The following is a 25488-nucleotide window of genomic DNA, read 5'->3' as shown; positions in this document are numbered from 1 at the left end:
GTCAGACATGACATAACCACTGTTTCTTTTTTTTGAAAATTTCTCCATCTTCTTCCTTCCCGCTTCTACTACTGGTGTATTCAAAACAGACCCCAATGAGGTCTTAACCTTGAACGATCTTCCATATGAGCCTATCGTGACCATTTCAGGAACATCATAAGGACTTTCCATCCTGAGCAAAACTTTCGCCAACGAGAGGTCCGATCTGCTCTCTTGATCTTCATTAAAATATAAAAACTGACCCCACTTCTCAGTAAGTTTTCTTAAGAGGGCTGACGGAACACCCTCCTTATTCAAAACTGGAGCCAACTAGTCTAAGCACATGAACAACTCTTCCTTTTTATTCGTCCATACCTTAGAGAACTCCTCTACCGAATTGAAAGTAATGATGCATGCATTCCATGCGTAACCCCATCTCAACAACTGAACTTCCATGCCCGCTATCTCCAAAGCTTCCTTCAACAAATCATGGTTAAAAGAAGATTTCATAATCCCTGTTAGTGAACGTTTAACCCATTCCGAATTGGCTAATGGAATATGCATCTCCCAAACGTTCCTCACACCAGTTGCATTCTTCTTGTTAGCCTCCAATTTTGCTCTTCACCTTTTGATGCTTAGCAATTCCTACTGAGACTCTTCTCCCATCGATCCACTTCCCATTCACTAACTGGTTTGCCTTATTTCTACTTTCCTCACCAGCAAATTGGACAAATGCAAAAGTAGTGACTTATAATTTGGTTTTTCTAAAAAACGGGGGATGAAAATCCTCAGAATCTGACCAAAAGGACTAAAATAATTCCTTAACACCCCTTGTGTCACACTCTTACTAAGATTATCAATGAACATTGTCCATTCCTCATCGATTTTCATGTAGTTATTTAGGATTGTTCACTTTATTTTGCCACATTCATTAATATGGAACTTTATCCCTGCGGCAGTTTTATGGTCGTTATGGAAATGCATAAATCATTTAACTTTTGAGAAGCGGAAATTAGATCCAACTCAACTTTTTTTCCTAACAAGATATAGATTAGCAGCATGGTTATCTACAAAGTTTCTCAATCTTCCTATCTCGTTGGATTGTCTTATTGGGGATCCATCCTTTGTTGATTCTTGTAAGAGTTGCAAGAAAATAGCTTAGTCATCCCCCTCTTAGACTCCCCCTCCCTCGAGTTTTTTTAAAAGTAATGTTTATGGTGCGGTGATCAGGGATTAGAAAAATAGTGGTATTGGAGGTATACTTTGGGACTCTGACAGCACCCTGCTAGGTAGGGTTGAGCAACGAAACCGAGAAAACGAAAAACCGACACGAACCGAGTAAAACGGTTCGGTTCGGTTTGGCTTTAAACGGTTTGGTTTTCGGTTCGGTTTAAAGGCTTCATTTTTTTGATTCGGTTCGGTTCGGGTTTTCCATATGGAACCCATTTGTTCCATATTGAACCGAATAGGCAATTTTTGTAAAAAAAATTATAGTTTCAAGTGATTTTTTATTGAAAAACCGATAAACCGAATCGAAAAACCCGAACCGTTAAAAAACCGAACCGAACCGAAAAAACCGGTTTCGTTTTTTCGGTTTTTTAACTATTCGGTTTCGGTTTAAATATTTGAAAACCCGTTTATTTCGGTTCGGTTCAATTTTTGGTAAAAAAACCGAACCGAACCGAATACACCCCTACTGCTAGGGACCTTTTCTGGTTTGTTATTCTTCCTGGAATTAAAATGGGGTTCTAAGGGGCATTTGATTTTGGAAAGTGATTGTATTATTGCCTTGGAATGGTTAAAAAATCTTGGCTCTTGTCCCGCCTCGTGAAGGAAATTTTCTCTATTGTGTTGGATCGTAATGTGATTTTAAGGCACATCCAGAGAAGTGCTAACTGGGAGGCGAATAAGCTAGCAAAATCAGGCATTGGTTATCTTGTTTCTCTTGTATTGTGGGTTTGGTTTTGTATCTAGTTTTTTATTTTTGGCTCGGTGTCTGTTCCTCGCTAGGTTCTTTCTCTTCTTTGTTGTACTGAATTTTCTTCTCTAATAAAATTTGAGGTACAATATTCCTCCTTCCAATGTTTGTTGTAATACTGTAATGTATGTCGATGGATATGAAGGGGTTCTAACAAGACCTCCAATTTTTATAAAAAAATATTTAAAAATCAAATTTGTTCTTTATAGTTTTAACACAACAAATGAACATTTCTCCTAGACCCTAAAATTGTAATCGCACTTCTCTACTTTCGTCAGGCCATTTCATCAAAGCCAAGGCCATCAAACAAAACTTCTCTTCCTCAACCAACTAGTTTTATTTTTTGTAGAAAATTTCTCATTGGCCTTTAAAAGAAGATCAAATTTTAACCCTTTTACTCACCGAATCTTTATTGTTCACCTTTGGATCGAATTATTTGCAGATCTTGGAAGGTACATAAAACTTATTGGTCAGTTGAATTATCTTATTTTGACCTTGGTTTTTAAGGGCGCAAGGTGCACCGAGGTGCAAAAGGTCCCTAGATCCTAGGTGTAGGCGCGTGCCTTTCGTATGCGAGGTGCACTGTTTGTAATAAATAATATATATCAAATGTAAACTATATTTTGTACTCAAAATAACATGATAAATAATTTTATTGTTCTATAAAGATCAAAATAGCTAATACCATTACACTATCAAATGACAACAAACAAACATAAAAATATGTACCGAGTGAATTTTTTGTAAGATGTGTGTTTTTAATAGTAAAATATAATAATTTATTAAAATAGTAATATCTTAAAAAAATTCTAAAAGCGCAAAGGCGCTGCGCCCTGTGCTCGGTGACTAAAGTCTCGAGTCATGTGCCTCTTGTAAATCGCCTCTCCTCATCCCAGGCGGGAGCCATCTTCATCGGGCGCACCTTTTAAAACCAAGATAGTGACACGTCATGATACTGCTTATTCGGTAAGTGTGCGGAGTCTGTTTGTTATCACCCGCTGTTGATCAGTGGAAAGCATTGGAAAAAATTATGCATTATTTGAAAAGAGCTCTTGGATGTGGAATTCTATATGGAAATCATGATTATACCAGGATCAAATGTTTTTAGATTCCAATTGTGCAGGATGTAAGGAAGATAGGAGAGCTACTTCAGGATATTGTCTGTTTGTTGGAGGAAACTTGATTTCATGAAAGAGTAAGAAACAAAATGTGGTCTCATGATGCGGTGCAAAAGTTGAATATTGAGCTATGACCAAGTCTGTGTGTGAAATCATATGGGTATATCAACTTCTCAATGAAGTAGGAATTAAGGTTTCAATACCTGCAAAGCTATGGTGTGATAATCAAGTTGTGCTTCACATTGCTTCTAATCTAGTTTTTCTTGAACAAACAAAATATATTGAGGTTGCTTGTCATTTCATTCTCGAAAAGATTCAGTAAGGTTTGGTTACTACCGGCTAGGTGAAAACTAGATTACATCTAGGAGATATTTTAACAAAAGCTCTTAACGGTTCCGGATTGATTATCTATATAACAAGTTGAGCACAGTATGGAGAGAGAATGTCTAGGAGAAAGAATAGAAGTGAGAGTGAGAGAGAAAATTTGAATGTTTCTTTGTCTTCCGGTGAGGAATGGATGTCGTGCTATGACCAAGTCTGTGTGTGAAATCATATGGGTATATCAACTTCTCAATGAAGTAGGAATTAAGGTTTCAATACCTGCAAAGCTATGGTGTGATAATCAAGTTGTGCTTCACATTGCTTCTAATCTAGTTTTTCTTGAACAAACAAAATAGATTGAGGTTGCTTGTCATTTCATTCTCGAAAAGATTCAGTAAGGTTTGGTTACTACCGGCTAGGTGAAAACTAGATTACATCTAGGAGATATTTTAACAAAAGCTCTTAACGGTTCCGGATTGATCTATATAACAAGTTGAGCACAGTATGGAGAGAGAATGTCTAGGAGAAAGAATAGAAGTGAGAGTGAGAGAGAAAATTTGAATGTTTCTTTGTCTTCCGGTGAGGAATGGATGTCGTTTGTTGACTATCTGAGTAAAAGGGTGTCTAGGAGAGCTGTCAAGGAACTTTTTCAACACCATTGTCGTGTATTAAGGGTTTACATTCCGATCGGATCCATGAAACTAAAGTATAGGAACCATACTTTTTTTATAAGAATTGAATGCCTCATTAAAAAACCCCTTCTTGATTAATGGAGCTTGTATGGAAGCTCCTTAATTAGCGGAAGGAGGAAAAGAGTGCCTTAGAACTTCATTAAAGAAAATAAGAATTACACCCTAGAAAAAGATAAGCTAAAGCATCTAACCCCCCCAAAAAAATTCTAAGTTTAACAACTATATCTCTAACAATAAAAGCGTACACAACTGAGAATGAATCAACATTGTTAATCCAGTCTACTGCTACCCTACTATCACTCTCAACAATCAGCCGATCATTAACCATCCCGTGGAAAGAGGCAAAGAAAGAAAAAATCCCTTTGAATAGCTTTAAGTTCCATCAATGTCGAAGGTCCCGAACCCGCAGACTCCTGAAAAGATCCTAAGATTGCACCTGAATGATCCCTTAAAATACCTCCAAGACCACTTTTCTTCCAATCACTGCTAGTGGCAGCATCCACATTCAATTTTATGCACAAGACTTCAGGAAATTGTAGGACGAATAAGAATCCCCTATTGAAGGATCAGAAATTAAAGAGTCCTTAGGAATAGAAATATCCTTATGCTTAGCTAGGAACCAAGTAGCAAGCCTAACTCTTGCTAAGAAGAATAGTTATGTCTGATTAAGATTCCCCCCTTCAAAAACAATAAAATTTCTGATTTTCCAAATGGTCAAAATAATAGCCCCAGGAATGAAAGTCCATATAGCAGAATTTGATTTCAACTCGTCCCAAGCTAGGAGCAGTTTTAGCATCTGCATGAAAAATAGAACTGAACCTCCAAAATTTTAAAAATTTGTTCCATAGGGACCACACTACTGAACAAGTAAAGAATAAATGCGAGGAAGACTCCACCTTTTTACAAAGAGGACATAAATCATCCTCAATGCCTTGAACTCCTCTTTTTACCAATTCGGTTTTAACAAGTTTTTGAAGCACAATTTGCCACACTAATGATTCAACTCTTGGGGGTACCAATCCTCTCCAAACGATATTCTTCCAGAACCGAACCTCTTCTGAACCTGTTACACACCTCTTAACACAAGAACTGACTATATAAACACCATCCCCACTGCCTTTCCAAATCAAGCCATCACTGAAATCTTTAGACAAAGAAACAAAAGAAATGATGCTCATCAAATTACACCATTGTTCAAGCTCCCAATCATTTAAATTCCTTCTTGCTTTAACATCCCAAATCCAGCCCGATGGATGATAATCCCCAAACTCACATAACTTGCTGTATTTATTAGTTGAAATCAAAAACAGTCTTGGAAAAAGAACCTGTAACGGTACATGGATTGATGGGAAGAGTCTTTGTTGGGGTTGCGAAATATAAGAGTAAGAGGGCTATGTTAGTAGTTGGGAATACGTCCAAGTTGTTACTGAGAAGTTGAATAGGGGTGAGGATGGTAAGACGAGAGAAGAAACAGTTTCTTTGAACATATTAAGGGATGGAAGATTGTATAAGGATGTATTGGTTTCGAATGAATGGAAAAGGAATGAAAAAATTCCTATGGATAAAAGAGATGGATGTTCGAGAAGGGATGTAGGGGTGAACAATGTATGGGAGATGCACATCCCCTCGGGTGATTCGGATTGGGTAAAACGTTCTCTTACAGGGATTGTTAAACCATTATTTGAGTTGGGGCTGGTTCAAAAGGGATTGGAAAGTGATGGGATAAAGGTGAAAGTTACCAGATGGGGTTATGCATGGAAATCATGCATGGTTACCTTTGGTTCGGTTAAAGAGCTTGAAGAAACGTGGTCGAAGAAGGAGTTAATGTTCTGGTTCGATTGGTTGGAACCCCTTATGAATGATGAAGGTATTCCAATGGCTTTCTGCTCGGTGGAATTATATGGCATTCCATTGTTATGTTGGAATGCTTCCTTTTTGGAGAAAATGGTTGGAAGATGGGGAAACTGATGTTTTTTCTGGATAGCACGTTGAATAGGTTGGATTTGTCGGTGGCAAGTGCTGTTGAGGGTGGGAAGCCCCTTTGATGTATCGGTGCTTTTGGGAGATCATACAAGAGAATGAGTGCGAGAGGTAGAGAGATTTAGAGAAATTCCGAAAAAGTCCAACGTCTCCAATGAGGAATGGACTATGTTCATTGATAATCTTAGCAAGAGAGTTACGAGAGGTGGTTTAAGGGATCTTTTTAGTCCTTATGGTCATATTATGAGAATTTTTACCCCACGTTTTTTAGAGAAACCAAACTATATAAGTCTTCAACCTTTGCATTTGTCCAATTTGCTGATGAAGAAAGTAGAAAGAAGGCAATTCAGTATACTCATGGTAAGTGGATTGATGGGTGAAGGATCTCAGTAGGGATTGCTAAATATCAAAAGACTATGAGGAAGGAAGCTGTTGAAGGGAAGAGGATGATGGGAAACAAGTCAGATAAACAGGAAAAAACACAAATCGAGAAGAAAGCTGTATCGGTGAGAAGCTTGAAGGATGAAAGATCTTATAAGGATGTTGTGAATAATGACCTTAATGCGAGAAGAGAACAAGTTTCAGAGGAGAAAATGAAGGGTACAAAACAGGATGCAAGTGGTGTTAGGAACGTATGGGAGATGCATATTCCGGGGAACCATTCAGAGTGGGTTAAGCGATCATTAACAGGGATAATGAAACATTCCTATGATCAAGATTCGATAAAGGAAGCTTTAAAGATCGAGGGAGTGGGAGTTGAGATATCGAAATGGGGTTATGCATGGAATGCCTGCATCATTACATTCAATACGATTGAGGAGCTTACATACGTATGGAAGAATAAGAAAGAAGAATTATGCTTATGTTTTGATTGGTTGGCTCCAATTTTGAATGATGATGGAGTTCCATTGGCCCTTTGCCAGGTAGAGATGTACGGAGTGCCTCTATTGTGCTGGAATGAAGAATTCATGGAAAAACTCACTGGGAAATGGGGAAAATACATTTGTTTTAATGAAGAATCAAAGAGCAGATTGGATTTATCAGTGGCAAAAAGTACTGCCAAGAGTGGAAAGTCCATTTGATGTCCCTGATACGATTACTATTGGTTCTTATGGCAGATCGTTCAAAGTTAAGTTATCCTTGGGTTCTGTTTTGAAAAAACCAGAAGAATTGGTGGGGAAGACGGAGGAGAAATTTTCAAAAATATTGCACAGTGATTATGTCATGTCTGTGCAGGGGGATGGGCAACGTCCTACTCTGGCAGCAGCTAGTAACTAGGAGTTATCAGAGGAAACCAAGCATAAAGTCTTATCTTGGCTGAATAATAAACAAAATAGTGGAGTGAATGGAGTCAATAGGGGACAAGTCCCATCGAGTAAGTCAATTGAAGAAATTGCTAATAGTGGGCTGTCAGTTTTTATGGAAAATATGAGTAATCAGAATAGGAATCACGTGGGGCTGGGATTAAGGGAAACTTTTGAACCAGAGAATAAAGCCCAATCAGATGAAATTGGAGTTGATTTTTCACCAATAAGGAAAATTATCCCTACTGGGCCTGCATTTTATTCCTAAGTGGGTTGGGGAGAAGAATGGTACTGGTAGATTTATGCCCCAGCCCAACACCATTTCAGTTAATCATAGAGAAGTTGCAGAGGAGGGTGCAGTTACGTTGGTGAAAGAAAAGACAGGGGGAGAGAAAGAAATGTCAAATAGTGAACAGGATGTTGATATGGATAAAGAGCAACATGTTGGCTTGAAGAGTCGAGAGGAGAATGAAGCAGCTAATACACTAAATTCTAATGATTTTGAGAAAGACAAACTCTCTGTCTAACAGAGGACTGGTTCAAAGAAGAATAAAAGGATAAAGGATGATAAACAGATTGGTCTGATTGAGGGTAGCTCTTCCAGCTCGTGTGTAAGGTAGAAAAATGTAGTTAATCAAGTTGGAACTAGTTATGAGTCAATTATGGGTGGTCAGTTCAAAAGAAAGGAGAATAGTTTGTCCTTTTCCAAAATTCTTGTTCAGCGTCCTTATCGGGCAAAAAGCCTAAATAATCAGAGGAGACTAAAATTTGCTCCATGACGTTCAGGTAGTGTGTGCTCAGAGAGGGAAGTGTCAATCAGTTTTTTTGATAGAGTTTATAGAAGGGTGTATAGAAGTATGGTCAGGGATTCTTTGGAACAAGACAGATCATCCTCAAAGTCTTCACACTCTTCTGTTAAAGCTTTGAATGAAGCTGCTGCTACTAGAGAAGTTTGCAACATGTTAGGGATTAATTTGAAGGGGGGCAACATTTGTTAAAAGAGGAGATTATGAAGATGGAAAGGAAGGGGTCTAGGAAAGAAAGGGAGTAATTTAGTCTTCCTTTTCAGGGGTTTTAAGATTTAATATTCTAATGTCAAATCTTAAAGTTATTTCATGGAACATAAGGGGTTTAGGGAGAAAGGAAAAAGTAAGAGCAATAACCCGTCTTGTATAGGGAAATCGATTGTTATTTCTACAGAGACGAAATTGAATCAATGTTTAATGGGTTAAGAAGGAGATTAGGGGGTAAGATGCTTCAAGGACAAAGTTTTTATCCGGTTGATGGGTCAGCAGGAGGGTTGATGTGTTTATGGAATGAAACTTTTTTTCAAGTTACAAGGGAAGGAAAGAACAACAGATTTGTGGCAATCTCAGGAATGTTCAAATTGTATAAATTTGAGTGTATTAATTAATGTGTATGGATCGTCAGTGGAGGAAGAAAAGGAGTTCTTTAGGGAGCTGTTGAATTTTGTTACAAATTTAAACCTACCAGTATGCATAGGGGGTGATTTGAATGCTTATCTTAATCCATCTGAGAAATATGGAGTTGCACAGAATTGGCATGCTCTAGATCTGCTCAGATCCTTTGTTCAACAAACAAACCTCATTGATCTCCCTTTATCAGGAGGTATGTACACTTGGTGCAACAATAGTCTCCTACGTGGGTAAGACGATCGTTTTCTGGTTAGTAACAATTTTTTACAGGGGTTCCCTAAATTGGTACAACGAATTCTACCCAAATCACTCTCTGTTCATAACCCTATTGTGCTGGAAGAAGATGGGCAGAACTGGGGTCCCAAACCTTTTAGATGTTTTAACTATCTATTAAAGGAAGAAGGTTTTGATGATTTGGTTGAAAATTCCTTGGCTGATTTGAAGAAGGGATGTAGGGGAATTTTTAATTTATTAAAAGGTACTAAAATGAAAATAAGGAGTTGGTCCAGCAGTAAATATATGGGGATCTCAGAGTCTATTTCAGAAATTGATTCCAAAATAAATGACTTGGAATTGAAATCACAAGGTGCTGCCTTTTCTCCTCAAGATAGAGTATGGAGACTGTACAGAATAGAGGAGAGCATTTGGCGCCAGAAGTCTAGAGTGAGGTGTGTCAAAGAGGGAGACAAGAATACGAGGTATTTCCATTTAAGTGCCTTGAACAGAAACAGATTAAATGCTATTAATGCTTTGAAGGTGGATGGTGTAGAATTGACAGATACAGTTCACATTAAGTCTCATGTCTCGGATTATTTCAAAAAAGCTTATAATACGATTAATACGTTGGAAGTGGGAGAATTTGAACTTATTTTCCAAAGCTATCTGCTGTGCAAAGCGATCGTCTTGAGGAGATTTTTACAGAACAAGAAGTTTGGGAAGCAATTTCTTCATCAGCTAGTGATAAAGCCCCTAGACCAGATGGTTTTACTATGGGATTTTTCAAGAAGTATTGGCCTATGTTAAAGGAGCAGATCATGAAGTTTGTCTTTGACTTTTATAATGGAAGAAAATGGGACCATGGGGTTAATCATGCATTCATATCCCTAATCCCTAAGAAACTTAATCCATAAAGTTTAGAAGACTACAGGCCAATTAGCCTTGTTGGCAGTTTATACAAGATCATTTCTAAAGTTCTATCCAAAAGATTGGTTTCTTGTATAAAAGATTTGGTTAGCCCTCATCAGTTCGCATTTATTCCTGGTAGGCAACTACTAGATTGTGCATTCCTAGCTAATGAAGGTATAGATTATTGGAGGAAGCAAGGTAGGAAGGGGGTAGTCTTCAAAATTGATTTTCGAAGAGCCTATGATACGGTTGAATGGTCGATTCTTCTTAAAGTAATGAAAGCTATGGGTTTTGGAGAGAAATGGGTTTCTTGAATTGAATATTGTCTATCTTCTGCCTCAATTTCGGTTTTAGTTAATAGTTCTACTGAGGAGTTCCCAATGACAAAAGGGTTAAGACAAGGCTGCAGTCTTTCCCCTTTGCTGTTTAATCTAATTGGTGAACTCCTACATCTAATGGTGATTAAAGCTTCTGATTTGGGACTTTTCCAGGGGTTTGATATTGGTATATCAGTTAATCCTTTCCTTTTGACTCACCTACAGTTCGCTGATGACTTGATTTTGTTCTGCCATGACTCTCTTACTAACATCCAGAACATCAAAAGAGTGCTCAGGATTTTCAGTTTAATGACAGGGTAGCATTTAAACCTAACTAAGAGTAAACCATTTGGTATAAATGTTGAAGTTGATACCTGAAATGAATAGGCGAATGATATTGGATGCTCAGTGGGTTGTTTTCCTATGGATTATCTTGGTTTACCTATAGGTGCAAAGAAAAACTCTGAAGTACTTTGGGAGTTGGTTCTACAGAATTTTAACAATAAGTTAGCTGGTTGGAAGGCTGCTTCACTGTCAATGGCGGGCAGACTAATGCTTATAAAATCGGTATTATCATCATTACCGATTTTTTTCTTATCCATTTTCAAAATCCCGATCAAAGTAAGGAAGAAAGTTAATACATTGATGGCTAACTTTATTAGGGGGGAAAGCTCAAACAAAAATCGAATGCACTGGGTTAATTGGCAGGCAGTTTGTAAACTCTGAAGTACTTTGGGAGTTGGTTCTACATTTTAACAATAAGTTAGCTGGTTGAAGGCTGCTTCACTGTCAATGGCGGGCAGACTAATGCTTATAAAATCGGTATTATCATCATTACCGATTTTTCTTATCCTTTTTAAAATCCCGATCAAAGTAAGGATAAAGTTAATACATTGATGCTAACTTTATTAGGGGGGAAAGCTCAAACAAAATCGAATGCACTGGGTAATTGGCAGGCAGTTTGTAAACCTTTGAAAGATGGTGGCTTGGGAATTTTGAATTTGAATATCACAAATAGGGCTTTGTTGGGTAAATGGGTGTGGAAATTTGCAAATGAGAAAGATTTACTTTGGAAAAGGATGATATGCAGCAAACACAATGCTAGTACTTTATCTCTGTCAATTAGCAACGTTGTTTTGACGCAAGATTCCTGGATTTGGAAAGGGATTGTGAACAATTATTTGAAAGATGATGACATTGGAGGATGTTTGAGATGTCATACTAAGATTCAATTGGGAAATGGCAAGTCTATTTCGTTTTGGAATGATGGTTGGGTCAATGACCTACCCTTGAAGATTCAATTTCCCAGGATATTTGCATTATCAAACAATAAAAGGGGTAAGGTGGCAGATTTTGGTTGCTTTGATGTAAATGGATGGGTGTGGAATGTTCAAACAAGAAGCTTATGTGATTGGGAATTGGACCAATGATTGAACTAATGGCAACACTAAAGTGTTTTAATTTATCTGATTCAGTGGAGGATTTTCTTTCTTGGTATGGGAAAGGGGATGGTCTGTTCTCGGTGAAATCCTGCAGGGTGGCTCTATCAAATAGTCAAGGAGGTGGTTTTTCTTGGAAAAGATTGGTTTGGTCAGGTTTCGCTCCTCCTAGAGTAGAAACCTTCCTTTGGCAAATCATACACAAGACATTGGCAGTCAGAAATGAGCTGAAGAAAAGGGGGGTTCCTATGGAATACACATTATGTCCACTATGTAAAAAGAATGAAGAAACAGTCCATCATTTTTTTATCATGTTCAGTTGCAGGGGATATTTGGAACAGATTGTTGAAGATTTGGGACATCTATACAGCTTTGCCTAATGCCACAAGTTTGCTAAGTTCATGGTCTGATTAAACAAAAACTCACCACATATGGAAATTCATTCCGGGAGTAGTTCTTTGGTCTATTTGGAAAGCAAGGAATTCAGTTGTGTTTGATAATTCTAGCCTTGATATAACCTCTCTTTTTTTCCTAATAAGATTTAGGTTGGCTAAATGGTTTCTAGCTAAGTTTCCCAATATCTAAATACAAGTTGAATTGGTTGTAGGGGACCCCTCTCTAGCAGACAGGTTTGGTTATCAGAATACTCATAGGAGTTTGAAACAAAGTTGGCAGCCTCCCCTAACAGATTTTTATAAATTTAATGTTGATGGGGCTGTCAAGTCTGATGGGATGGCTGGAGGAATTGGAGGTATTTTGAGAGACTGTAATAGTATCATTCTATCGACTTTCTCTGTTAGTATTGGTTTAGGCCCTCCTCCGTTGGTTGAACTAAAAGCTATTAAGAAAGGCTTAGACTCTTTTCTATCATCAGATTGGGCTGTAAAGGGAAGACTGATCCTAGAAAGTGACTGTAAATCTGCAGTAGACTGGATTTTGCTGCCTAAATCTGTTCCTAGTTTCTTCAGTTCACTTGTTGAGGATATTGTGTCCTTAGTTCAAGAGGGCGGTTATTATTCGATGGATTCCTAGGGGATGTAATTGGGAAGCAGATAAATTAGCTAAGGATGGGATTGGTTGATTGTAAGGGTATTTATATAGGTTGTTTTAAGATTGTAGTTTTATTCTGTTGCCCTAAATGTATTGGTGTACTTTATTGTAATAGTTTCTCTATTCAATAAACTAAAGCACTCTTTTCCTCCTTCCGCTAGTTACTCTTTCCTAGAGTTAACTAAGAGGGAGGTTTTTAATGAGGCCTATTATTCCTATAAAAAAAAAGGTCTTATAGGATGCCAGTGGTACAGTCAGAATTAATTTCAGTGAGGGGATCGAAAAACAGTGCCGGTGATGGTGCAGCTTTCGGCGAGGATGAAGAAGGTAGAGAAGTTGGGGTGGTTGAAAGAAGTGATATGGCAGCAAAGGAAACACGTCTAAGGGTTGACAAGTGGCTTGATGGGATTGGGGTAGCTGGAAATTCTGGCGGCTGGAGAAGATTGATGTCAACACAACAGGAAAATCATGGGGAACATAATGAGAGAAAGGTGTCAGATTTTTTTGACTTTAGTAGGGACTTTAGAGGGGACTTTGAGGTGATTGGTCTAAGGGGAAATTTAAATTTAGGGGGTAGTGGTCAAGCCCAGTCCGATAAAACTAGTGAGCCCTTCTCTCCCATAGGAAAAATAATTCCATCTGGGCCTGCTGTTAATTTACAGATTATGGGCTTTGGGAAGTATATGGCTGGTATAGAGGAACATATAAGTGAGCTGGAGGGTATGGGTAAGGTGGGAGATAATGGAGTTAAGGAATTAGGAAAAGTTGGTATTACTTGTAGTTCGACAGATAAGGGGAGTGGATCAGGGAAAAAATATGTAGCATTAGTTTCTTCACAGGGGCATTTGGGAGAAAAATCATTGAAGGCAACTTCATGTTCTTAGTGCAATGGATCAACTAGAGATGTTGTAAGGAACAACAGTAAAGATAAGAGATATGAGAGAGTTTATAGGAGAACAGGGAGAGTTAAAGACAAATGCCAATCTGAAGTGGGGGGTAGGACTTTTATAGTTTTAGAAGAGGATGAATAAATTAATGCTGCATGGGAAATGGGAAATCTCTTAGGTATATCTTTTGGGGTAGGGAAGCGGTGGCTGAAAAATTAGCTAAAATGAGGAAAAGGTGTGGGGAGGAGGAAGGTCGGTAGAATTTTCTTCATCCGAAAGGGGTGGTATTGTATTAATGTTAAAATTTTCTTGTTTGTCTTGGAATGTGTGATGTTTAGGGAGGAAGGAGAAGGTGAGGGCGGTTAGGAGAAAGATAGGGGAAAAGAAGCCGTTAGTGGTATTCCTGCAGGAAACCAAAATGCAATTGATGAACCAATCGTTGTTGAGGAGAGTGGGAGGGAGTTTCTTAAAAGCTAGTGTGGTTGCTCCTTCAGTGGGGACTGCAAGGGGTTATTTATTCTGTGGAATGAAGAGAAGATTGATGTTGTGGACCAAGTTGTGAATAGGAGATTTGTTGCGGTTTTAGGAAAATTTAATGACTCAGGTATTAAATGATGGTTTGTTAATGTCTATGGTCCTACAATTGAAGTGGAGAAGGAAGGTTTTTTTACTAAGTGTTGTCGTTTGTTGAACAAGTTGTTGGACCTATTTGTGTAGGAGGAGATTTCAACTCTTATTTGATTCCTGAAGAGAATCTAGGTATGAATCAGAATTTTCATTCAATGAAGGTTTTTTCGGATTTTATTCAAATGTCGGATTTGATTGATCTTCCTATGATTGGGGGTACGTTCACCTGGGGAAATAATAGAGAGGAACAATCAGTTGTGAGGTTGGATAAGTTTCTGGTGGATTTGGTGTTTTTAAATTTGTTTCCGAGAATTTCTCAAATATTACTACCACGTTCTATTTCTGACCATAATCCTTTTTTGTTGGAGAATGTTTTGTTTGATTGGGGGCCTCGGCCTTTTAAGTTATTTAATTATTTGTTGGAGGATGTTAGCTTCCAGGAAATGATAAAAGTTAAGATTGGGGAGTTGAAGAGGAGGAAGAGGCGCAGAGGAATTTTTTGGTTATTGAAACATATTAAGGTGGCTATTAAAGAATGGTCTGGAAGTAAGCATTTTGGAATCTCAAAAGGAATAACAGAGTTGGAAAATTTAATACATGAGATGGATTTGGCGAGGCAGAAGAGTGCAAAATCGGTGGATTTCAATCGGATCGTTATAGCAAAGAATAAATTATGGAAGCTTTACCAAAGAGATGAACGAATATGGCATCAGAAATCGAGGTGTAAATGGTTTTTGGAAGGGGATCCTAATTCTCGGTTCTTCCATCAATGTGCAGCAAACAGGGGTAGGGTAAATTCTACTCTTTTCTTGAAGATTAATGGGGTGGAATGTTCAAATCCTGAAGAAATTAAAGCCCATATTCAAGATCATTTTAAAGAGGCTTATAATTCAAGGAAAACGTTAGAGGCAGTGGAGATTAATGTGGACTTTGTTAAGATTTTTCCATATATGGCTAAGAGGTTGGAAGTGGAATTTACAGAGGAGGAAATATGGGGCATTGTGTCTGAGGCGGATCCGAATAAAGCCCCTGGGCCAGACGGGATAAATTTGGGATTCTTCAAAAAAATTTGGACTTATATTAAGGAGGAGGTAATGAGATTTTGCAGGGATTTTTTTGCTGGAAAACAATGGGAGAGAGGAATTAATCATTCTTTTATTACGTTGATTCCTAAGAAAGTGGGTCTTGATTGCATTGATGATTTTTGTCCCATTATTCACGTTTGGGGTCTTTATAAAATCTTATCGAAGACGTTAGCTAGAAGACTTAGAGGGTGCATGGAGTATTTAATAGGGTCTTCACAGTTCGCATTTATTCCGGGAAGAAAAATTCTGGATTGTTCTTTCATGGCTAATGAGGGTATTGATTATTGGAGGAAAAAAGGTTTAGTCGGTGTTGCATTCAAAGTTGATTTTAGGAGAGCATAGGATTCGGTTGACTACTCTTTGCTTATAAAGGTCATGGAACTAATGGGGTTTGGTGAAAAGTGGATTTCATGGATTCGAAAGTGTATTTCAACTACTTCGGTTTCTGTTCTTGTAAACGGTTCACCCACGGAGGAGTTTAAAACATCTAAAGGTCTTCGTCAAGAGTGTTCCCTATCACCCCTGTTTTTTAACCTAGTGGGAGAGCTTCTTAGCCATATGTTGTCAAAAGCGGTGAATTTGGGGGGGTTTGCTGGTTTTACCATAGGAAATCATGGGCAAGCTTTTAATCTTTCCCATTTAGAATTTGCTGATGATCTGTTGATATTTTGTGGAGCTTCGATCAATCAATTGAAGAATGTTAGGACGATATTGTTGATTTTTGAATCATTATCGGGTATCGAGATAAATTTGGTTAAAAATAAGATTTTTGGGATTAATGTGGAGGAGGGGTGTAAAAGGAATGGATTGATTCTATTGGTTGATCAGTAGGTTCTTTCCCATCCGATTATTTGGGTATTCCTCTAGGTGCTAAGAGAAATTCAGCAGCCTTGTGGGAACCAGTGGTGAGGAGATTTAAATCTAAATTATCCGGATGGAAAGCTTCGTCGCTTTCGTTGGCTGGCAGAACCGTGCTTATTAAGTCGGTGTTGAGCTCTGTGCCTATTTATTTTTTGTCCATTTTTAAAATTCCTGCCTCAATTTTGAGAGTTTTAATTCTATTATGGCAAGATTTCTGTGGGGAGGGTCGGGTGAGAGGAAAAAGATATATTGGGTGAAGTGGTCTTCTGTGTGTTTGCCTAAGAATTGTGGTGGGCTGGGGATCCCTAATCTACAGCTAGTTAATAGAGCTTTATTAGGCAAATGAATTTGGAAATTTTCTACTGAAAAAGGATTTTGGATGGAAACAGCTGATCTGCTGTAAATATAAATTGGACTGTAATGATTTGTTTTTTAGGGTGGTTCCAACCCAAGCTTCTTGGTTATGGAAGAATGTTGCCCAAACTTGGATGGTAATGGATGCGCTTGGTGAGGTAGCTCGGAATAAATTGGTTTTGAATGTCGAGGATGGGAAATCTATTTCATTTTGGCATGATGTATGGATTGATAGAGTGTCGCTTAAGGTTAGGTTTCCTAGACTGCATTCTTTATCAGTGAATAAAGTGGGGAAAATTTCAGATTTTGGTTCCTTTTGCTCTGAAAAGTGGATTTGGGATATAAAATGAAGGAATTTGGCAGATTGGGAAGTGGATATATGGATTGAATTTATGACGTTATTGGATTCTGTTAATGTAGATCACAGTCGTATGGATTACTTATTTTGCAAAGGTTGTGGTGATGGGGTATATTTGGTTAGGTCATGTTTGAAGGGTTGGTTCGAGATAGTGGGGGTTGAACAAGTTTGGAGTCTGATGGTGTGGAGTGGCCTGGTTCCTCCTAGGGTAGAATCTTTCCTATGACAGGTTTTAAACAAAAAGTTGGTTGTGAAGTGCGAGTTAGTGAAGAGAAAGGTTCCAGGTTTAGTTGATTCGTTGTGCCCGTTTTGTGGGTCCTTTCCTGAAACGATTTCACATCTATTTTTTACATGTAATGTTTCCTGGTTGTGTAAATTCTTAAGTATTTGGAATGTTCAATCATGTTTACATTTTGGCCCTGATTTTTTCCTGCAAGTTTGGTGGGGATTGGTTTTGAACTCTGATATTTGGAAAGTTATTCTCGGGGATGTTTTGTGGTCTATTTGGAAGTACAGAAACAAGATAGTGTTTGAAGGTGGGTCTTTGGATCATATATCAATCTGTTTTTCCTAGCTAGATACAGACTGCTGGCATGGTACACTGCAAAATACAAAGAGTTTTCGGGGTTCTTCGATTGTCTTATGGGGGATCCTTCAGTTGCAGATAGATGTGGAAGTTAGGGGAATAAGGTGGTCAATAGGGTTTGGTGGGTTTCGCCTCCTGAAGGTTTCTTCAAATTAAATGTGGATGGTGCTGTCACGGATGATTGGATGAAAGGTGGCATAGGAGGGAGATTCAAGGGGTTCTACGTTGGCTTCATTCTCTGAGGTTGTAGGTAAAGGGCCTCCTACAACTGTTGAAATGTTGGCCATTATTAAGGGTTTGATTCTTTTCTTTGATTCTCAATGGGGTTGCAAAGGAAGTCTTACTGTTGAGTGTGATAGTCTTGTTGTGGTTAATTTTTTTTTATAGAAGTTGGAGGTCTCATTAAAAACTCCCTTCGTATTCGTTCACATATTAAGAAGTATGTTAACGAACATTGGAAGGAAGAAAAAAGTACCTCAAAGTTTATTAATAATAATACCCAATACAAAAGATTACACGTAATAACCTCCTATGGTGAAATACACCATTACAACAAACACCTTAGCCTCATATAACCTCATCCAAAGTCATAGACTAATCACCTTATCTCTAATTACACCTCCAGCAAAAGGATTAAAACAAGCGACAATCCAATACCAAACTCTCTGACCAAGCTTCGACTAAGGAGAACCACTCTGCGAGAGTATCTGATTTCTCGTTCTTCACGCTTCTCAATGAAGCAATCTTCGAAAATCATTAATACTACATTTCCAGCAGCTCTAATTAAGGAGAAGCCAGTGAGGCCCTTCGCATGCATTTGTGGTTAATTGGATTAAGAATTTGGGGGGTTGTCCGAATCAGCTGTGTTTGTTGTTGAATGGAATTTTAGAGGTTATTAGGGATAAAGATAAGTTGGCTAAAGAAGGCATTGGATGAGAGGGGTTGTGTGTAGGCCCTATGGTGTAGTTATGTGGGGTTTTGTTTCGTTTGGTTTTTGTGGTTGAATGTTTCTGATGTAATCTAAGTTGTCATTTTCAATGGTTCAATAAAATTTATGACACTCTTTTCCTCCTTCCAATGCTCGACGAAACTTTCATATTTCGTTGAGTATGAAGGGGTTTTTTAATGAGGTCTCCCTATTCTTTCCAAAAAAAAAAAAACAAGTTGAGCACAGTTAATATCTATGCTCCAACTTGGGGGGAGTGTTACAAATTTGTAGGCTGAATTTTACTTGTATAAATACCCATAATGTTGATAATATAAGAGAAAGTATTGTATTTCAGAATTATACAAGTTAATAACAGATGAAGAGAAAAGCCGCAAAAATGTTGTTTCATAACTTAGCTGCTAGCTGTAGTTTTCTTCTGGCTATTCTTCACTTATGTAATAATAATTTCTTTTATTACTTTGCAGGAGAGCACAGCCTACAATTGAGTTCATCTTTGCTGCTACAGAAGAATCTATTTTTGTACATGCTATAATATCCTCAAAGTTCGTGAAATTTGGAATCTTACGCTTCTAGCAGTTTGCAGTTTAGTTTTATGATTTTCCCTTCAATATGTTCTTATACCTATTTTAACTTGATATGAGAAAGTTTGGAGCATACTTCTAATATACCAGTTACCTGCTTCCTGGGATTGCTCTTCTCTATTGCATATTTTGAAAGTGACTTTGAAAAGGTTTGCTAGTGCTTCTGTATGTGTAAGAGTGAGAGAGATGTCATCTTGTATGATTTGTTAGTTAAATTTCCTGTTTTTTTTTTAATACTAGGCTATCCATTATTTCAACCTGATTTTAAAAGGTCAGTTATGCAGATTTTGCTGCATTGAGAACCTTTGTGATTGTGTTCATTCTAATGTTTGGTTATAGTGATAATCTCCCCTCATGGAATGTGTGGAAGGCTCACAGGATGTTGTCCGAACGATCTTGTCAAGCAAGTCTATCTCAGGTGGTCTTTATTTATAATCTGTTCATTTGTACTTTTCGTACCCTCTATAATGATCGTGCATGGATTAATATTTTCCTTCTGCTGTTAATTTTTTTCTTTTCAGCAACTCTGGAAAAAATAGTCCACCATATCATACTTCTCAAAGTTCTGTTTGCCAGTTGAGGGACCAAAACTGCTATGTCAAAGTTAGTTTTGGATGCTCAAAATATAGAAGTGATAAGTCACTGAACCCAAATCCTGATCATATCAGGAATTTACACAAGCACCAGTCTACTGACGCTTATACAATGGGAAGAAGAGAGCATAAGGGATCAGCAGATCCCTTGTCAGTACATGAGAAAACATTTATCTATCCACCTGAGACTGTGCTTGTCCCTGTTTTGCAAATATCCTTTGCTAGATCCTCTTTGAGAAGGTATGTTCGAATTCTGTGGTAATTCATTTGCTGCCAGTATTGATTTGTGTGCAATGAACTAGCTTTAGAAATGGCAAGGCCAACTTTCTCAAGCAGGTGGTATCTAGCTTTTTGTGATATTTAAAGCAGCATCCTTTTAAGACATTTCATACTGTTTTTTTGGTTAAGCATCTTTGTAAAGATGAACTGATGATACCATACTACTTTTTCCTCTTTGTAAACTTATTTGTGTGACACACTTGCAAAAGCTTATATGTGAACTTGCAGATTCTGGTTACAAAACTGGATAGGACCTTCATTGGCTGGTTCATCCTTTTTTAGGCATTGGTTAGTATTCTCTCCCCCCCTCTTTATCTCTCTTCCCTTCCTACCCTCGTATTTTCTTATTTGTCTGTTAACTCTCATGCTTTACCTTCTTGTAGTTCTCATTTAGGTATTTAAGCATAAAAACTTGAACCAATAAATTCACAACCAAAAGAAATTAAATGATTCATAAAAGTTCCTTTGTATCTGCTCTAGCCAAATTTAATACCAGGCTGATTAAGGTAAGCCACAAACAGGATAGCACAATTGAACAAATATAAGAAATGGCCAACAGCTTCCTATTCTGTGCACAATATCACAATCAAGGTGCACCTACACATTCACGTAAACATTGGACAGGCAGGACTCTAAATTTCACTTATTTAAGCATAAGAACTGTGAACTAATAAATTCAGTCAAAAGAAAAAGCTATGCCAAAAAATGCATGGAATGTCCGTTCTAGATGAAGAAATTAAATGATTCATAAAAGCTCCTTGGTATTTTCTGTAGAAAATTTAATTCCTATTTTGAGAATGATTAAGGTAAGCCACAAACAGGATAGCACAATTGAACAAATATAAGAAATGACCAACGGATTCCTATTCTGTGCGCAATACCACAATTAGGGTGCACCTACACATTCACGTAAACATTGGACAGGCAGGACTGTAAATTTCACTTATTTAAGTGGAGGAGAATTACATACGCTATCCTGACATTAATGACTTGCCTGTTCATTACTTCATGCCACAATTGAAAAGCATTTTTTGCACATAGTTGTTTTATGGATGCATATCATTTTGGTTGGTTGTGGTAATGAAAAATTCTCTTCTTTTCCATTTTCCTTGCAATATAGGTATATGTGTTGAAAATAGGGCTAATGTAAAGTGAAGTAAAAGGAATTAAGTGGCGAAATAAATCAAATGACAAAGGTAAGGAAAAATGAAATACTTCACTGTCGTATATTCATTAAAAATAGGTTACAAGTTTAATAAATATATACAATAGGTGAGAACAAGTATTTAATTTAAACTAAACTAATTAGTAGTTATCCTTATCTATCTAACTTTCTAAGAATTAGTGTTATATTAAAATACTAACTAGGAGAGTTTCTCGGCGTGAGCTTAGAGATATTTTTTCGTCTCAGGGAACTGTGGAGAGAGTTTTCATCCCGAAAGAAACTAAAAACCCAAAATATAGATTTTCCACTTTCGCTTTTGTTCAGTTTGAGAGGGAATCTGGTTTGAGGAGAGCAATTGATATGTTAAATGATTCACTGATAGATGGGAGAAGGATTTCAGTTGGTGTTGCAAAATACAATGAAGTTCGTCCAAGGAATGTGGCCAAGAATAGTCCAGTTCAGTTGGGTCCAGTTTCGATTACATCAGGTCCTTCAAAGTTGAAAGAGGCTGATTTTTCCAGTAGGAGTGTTAGGGATGACAGATCGTACAAAGAGGCTTTACTGACTGAGGATATGAGGAACAATACTTTGGGGTATAGGGAGACACATTCTGTTGGGAATCAAAGGGAGAAAGCATTGAAGAATGTTATGGAAATGCATATTCCCTCTGAGAATCGGAACTGGGTCAAAAGATCTTTAACAGGGATTTTTAAGCTCTCTTTAGATATTAAGTCAGTTCAGGAGTTCTTCATTACTAATGGTTACGAAGTTCAGATTGTTGGTTGGGGTTATGCCCGTAATTCCTGTGTTATCATTTTCAAATCTCTCGAAGAAATGATGGAGGCATGGACAAAGAAGAGAGATGTAATAAACTTTTGTTTTGATAGATTAGCACCTTTACTGAATGAAGAAGGTGTTCCAATGGCTTATTGTCAGCTTGAGTTAAGTGGGGTTCCTCTGTTATGTTGGGATGAATCCTTCTTGGAACGAGCTACTGGAAGATGGGGAAGTATGGTAGAAATCCATGAGTCCACTAAGAACAGGGAGGATCTCTCGTTTGTGAGGATTCTTTTGCGAGTTGCAAGTCCTTTCGATGTTCCAGAATTCACTAATTTTGGATCCTATGGCAGATCGTATCGGATTAAGATCAAAGTTGGAGAGGGCTGGGAAGATGCAAATCCTTTTTTCAAATTTTTTCCGGTGATCGGTGCAGATGGGAAACAGTATGGCGAGTTGGGGTCTGAGGAAGGTAGAGTCGGGGAGAAGTCAGAATATGAGGAAAGTTCAGTCAAATCAGCAGAGATGTTCAGACAGAAGGTTGACTTGTGGAATGATGATGGTGTCTCTTTCGGCACAGCACAGTCTGATGGGGAAATGGACTTTCCAAGACTTTCTAAACATGGGAAAGGCATTAAAAGAGGGTTGTCAGGTGTTCAGAATGGTGGGAATACCATAGTAGGTGAGTTTGCAGGTTTGGGCATCAGAAATTCAAATATTTCGGCTAATGGGCCGGAGGCCTTATCTGTTGACAATGAGCTGACTGGATCGGAGGCATCAAAGTTTTTTCCTTCTGGGCCAGGATATACAATTAACAAATTTGGTAAACTGGTTAAAAACAGGGGAATTATAGAGGCTAGCAGTGTTAAAAACAAGAATAAAGGGACCAGTTGCATTTCAGCTTCGTCTGCCAGTGTAGATATTGAGGTTCCTGATCCTAATTTTTCGCTGATAGTTCCTAACTCGAATTGTTTGAAGAGCCAGTTAATAAATAAAGCGATGGTGGTGCATAGAAGCTCGCTATCCACAAAAAATGAGCCTCTACAGAGAAGGAGAATGGTCAGTTACAGCAAAATTTATAGGAGGGAGAGAATACATTGGCATGGGGAGATTCATAAGGAAACTAATGGTACAGAGGTTGTTCCAGTTCAAAACAAAGTTTGTGATCAGGTCTGCACGCCAATACAAAAGATTTCTACAGCAGCAGAGCTTAATTCTCCAGGCAGAGAGGAGACAAATTTAGTAGAGAAAGCTGGGATTAGTAGTCTCGATGGAGAGCCAGAGGGTTGTGTTACGGACAGTCATTTGATTAATTCCAAATCAGGATTTTGCAAAAGAAGGGCAAGAAGATCATTGGTAAGAGAAGCTCTAGAACATGTCGATATTTCTACAGCCTCTTCTACAGAATTTTCAGAGCTTTTAGATGAAGCAGTAGCCACATGGCAAGTGAGTCAGATTTTGGGGGTCTCTTTTACTAAGGGGAAGGAAGCTTTTCTGGACAAAATAATTAAATTAGAACAGGGCTTGAATTTGGCCAGTTGAGTTGCCATAGTGGGGAAGTCAGGTTCTCAAGAAATTTTAATGAAAGACAAATTAGCAATAATTTCATGGAATGTTAGGGGCTTGGGGAAAAGAGAAAAACATAAAGCAGTCCAGAGATTGGTCTCTAGCTCATATCCTTCTTTTCTTTGGTTACAAGAAACTAAAGTAGAGAAGGTTCAAAGGTCTTTTCTGAGAAGGAATGGACTGAATAATCTTCAGAGTGTTATTGAATCTCCAGCTATTGGTTCTTCAGGGGGCTTATTATGTTGTTGGGATGACAATGTGTTTGAGATGGAAAATCACTGCATTAACAGAAGATTCATTGCTGTTGTAGGGAAATTCAGGCTGAATCAATTCAGAAGTGTCCTCATTAATGTTTATGGGCCTTCAGTGGAGGAAGAAAAGAGAGTTTTTTGAAGAACTCAGTGTGTTCATCTCTGGACAGAACCTGCCGGTTTGTGTTGGAGGAGATTTTAATGTTTATTTGTGTGAAGATGAGAAGGTGGGTAAAGCACAGAATAGGTTCTCTATGAGGATTTTCTCTCAGTTTATTCAGTCTTTAGGTTTGATTAATCTGCCTTTGAATGGGGGAAGGTTCACTTGGTGTAATAACCAAGATGATCCAACTTTTGTTAGATTGGACAGATTTTTGGTGGATGGTCAATTTTTAGCTACTTTTCCTGAGATTTCTCAGTCTCTTATTCCTAATCCATTTCAGATCACAATGCTATTTTATTGAAAGATGAAGATATTGATTGGGGGAAAAGACCGTTTAGACTCTTTAATTATCTGATGGAGGAAGACGGCTTTGAGGATATGGTCAGACATTCTATCACAGATTGTAAGAAGACTGGGAGAAAAGGTGGGATCTTAAGTATTTTGAAGAACTCTAAAGCTGCCATCAAGAAATGGTCAGGGAAGAAGAATCAATTTCCGGGAGTAGCAATATCAGATTTGGAAAAGAAAATTCAGAAGCTTGAGGAAGACGCCCAGCAACTGAATAACAGCTCTGTTCAGGGGATTGCTAAAGAGCTTAGTGTTTGTAGAGCAGAGTTATGGAGACTTCACAGAATTGAGGAGCAGATTTGGCTTCAAAATTCTAGGAAGAAGTGGCTTAATGATGGGGACCGAAACACAAGATTCTTTCATACTTGTGCTTCAGTTAGGAGGAAACGAAATGCTCTGAATGCTTTAATTGTTGATGGGAATACTACTCACGATCCAACTGTTATCAAAGCCAAGGTCAAAGATCATTTTTTCAAAATTTATAATGATCGGTCTACTTTAGAAGTTGAAGATATTGGTTTGGTTTTCCCCAGAATTTCTTTCGAACAGAATATGCTTTTAGAGAAGGAGTTTTCCGAGGAGGAGGTTTGGGAAATTCTAAAGTCTTGTGATAGTAATAAAGCTTCGGGGCCCGATGGATTGAATTTGGGTTTTTTTAAAAGGTTTTGGTCTGTTCTTAAGGGGAATATTATGCAGTTTTTTCACAGATTTTTTGTGGGGAAAGAATGGGAACATGGTATTAACCATACTTTTATTACCCTTATTCCTAAGGAATCTAACATTGGAAGTCTTGATGATTATAGACCTATAAGCCTAGTAGGAGGAGTGTATAAGATATTATCCAAGTGTCTTTCAAGGAGGCTTAGAAGTTGTATAGGAGATCTTATAAGCCCGACTCAATTCGCTTTTATTCCCGGTAGACAAATTTTGGACTGCTCACTCATTGCTAACGAGGGTATTGATTATTGGAGGAAGAAAGGGCTAAAGGGTTGTGTGTTTAAAGTTGATTTCAAAAAGGCATACGATACGGTTGACTGGCCTATCTTGTTCAAGGTGATGGAAAAAATGGGTTTCGGTTTCACATGGATAAGTTGGATTAGGAGATGTGTTTCTACAGCTTCAATCTCAGTGTTAGTTAATGGGATTCCATCCGAGGAGTTTCCAATGGCCAAGGGTCTTAGACAGGGATGTTCACTCTCGCCTTTACTTTTTAACCTAGTGGGGGAATTATTGAATCTTTTAATTCGAAGAGCTGTTTCGGAGGGTTTATTTGCTGGTTTGACAGTTGGCAAGGAGGAGGGGTCTTTTAATCTTTCACA

The 25488-nt window shown here is 38.0% G+C and overlaps 2 protein-coding genes across 3 annotated transcripts in view; both read left to right on the top strand.

The window, feature by feature from the left end:
- LOC120174054 (mediator of RNA polymerase II transcription subunit 13-like) overlaps positions 1–19019 on the top strand; it is a 31918-nt gene extending 12899 nt beyond the window's left edge. Inside the window, exon 7 of the mRNA XM_039181035.1 lies at positions 18911–19019. Within this exon, the coding sequence (XP_039036966.1) occupies positions 18911–19019 (109 nt within the window). The remainder of the gene's footprint in view (positions 1–18910) is intronic.
- Positions 19020–19336: 317 nt separating this feature from the next.
- Positions 19337–25488, top strand: part of LOC120174088 (mediator of RNA polymerase II transcription subunit 13-like) — a 36129-nt gene continuing 29977 nt past the window's right edge. For both annotated transcript variants that reach the window (XM_039181061.1, XM_039181060.1), the window contains exons 1-3: positions 19337–19445; positions 19549–19860; positions 20128–20187. In XM_039181061.1, coding sequence (XP_039036992.1) covers positions 19387–19445; positions 19549–19860; positions 20128–20187 — 431 coding nt within the window. In that variant the 5' untranslated portion in view covers positions 19337–19386. The remainder of the gene's footprint in view (positions 19446–19548; positions 19861–20127; positions 20188–25488) is intronic.

This window comes from Hibiscus syriacus, unplaced genomic scaffold, assembly GCF_006381635.1.
Source record: "Hibiscus syriacus cultivar Baekdansim isolate YM2019G1 unplaced genomic scaffold, ASM638163v2 tig00112000_pilon, whole genome shotgun sequence".
In the NCBI taxonomy this organism is placed as follows: Eukaryota; Viridiplantae; Streptophyta; class Magnoliopsida; order Malvales; family Malvaceae; genus Hibiscus; species Hibiscus syriacus.
This window is presented reverse-complemented; position numbering and strand designations above follow the sequence as displayed.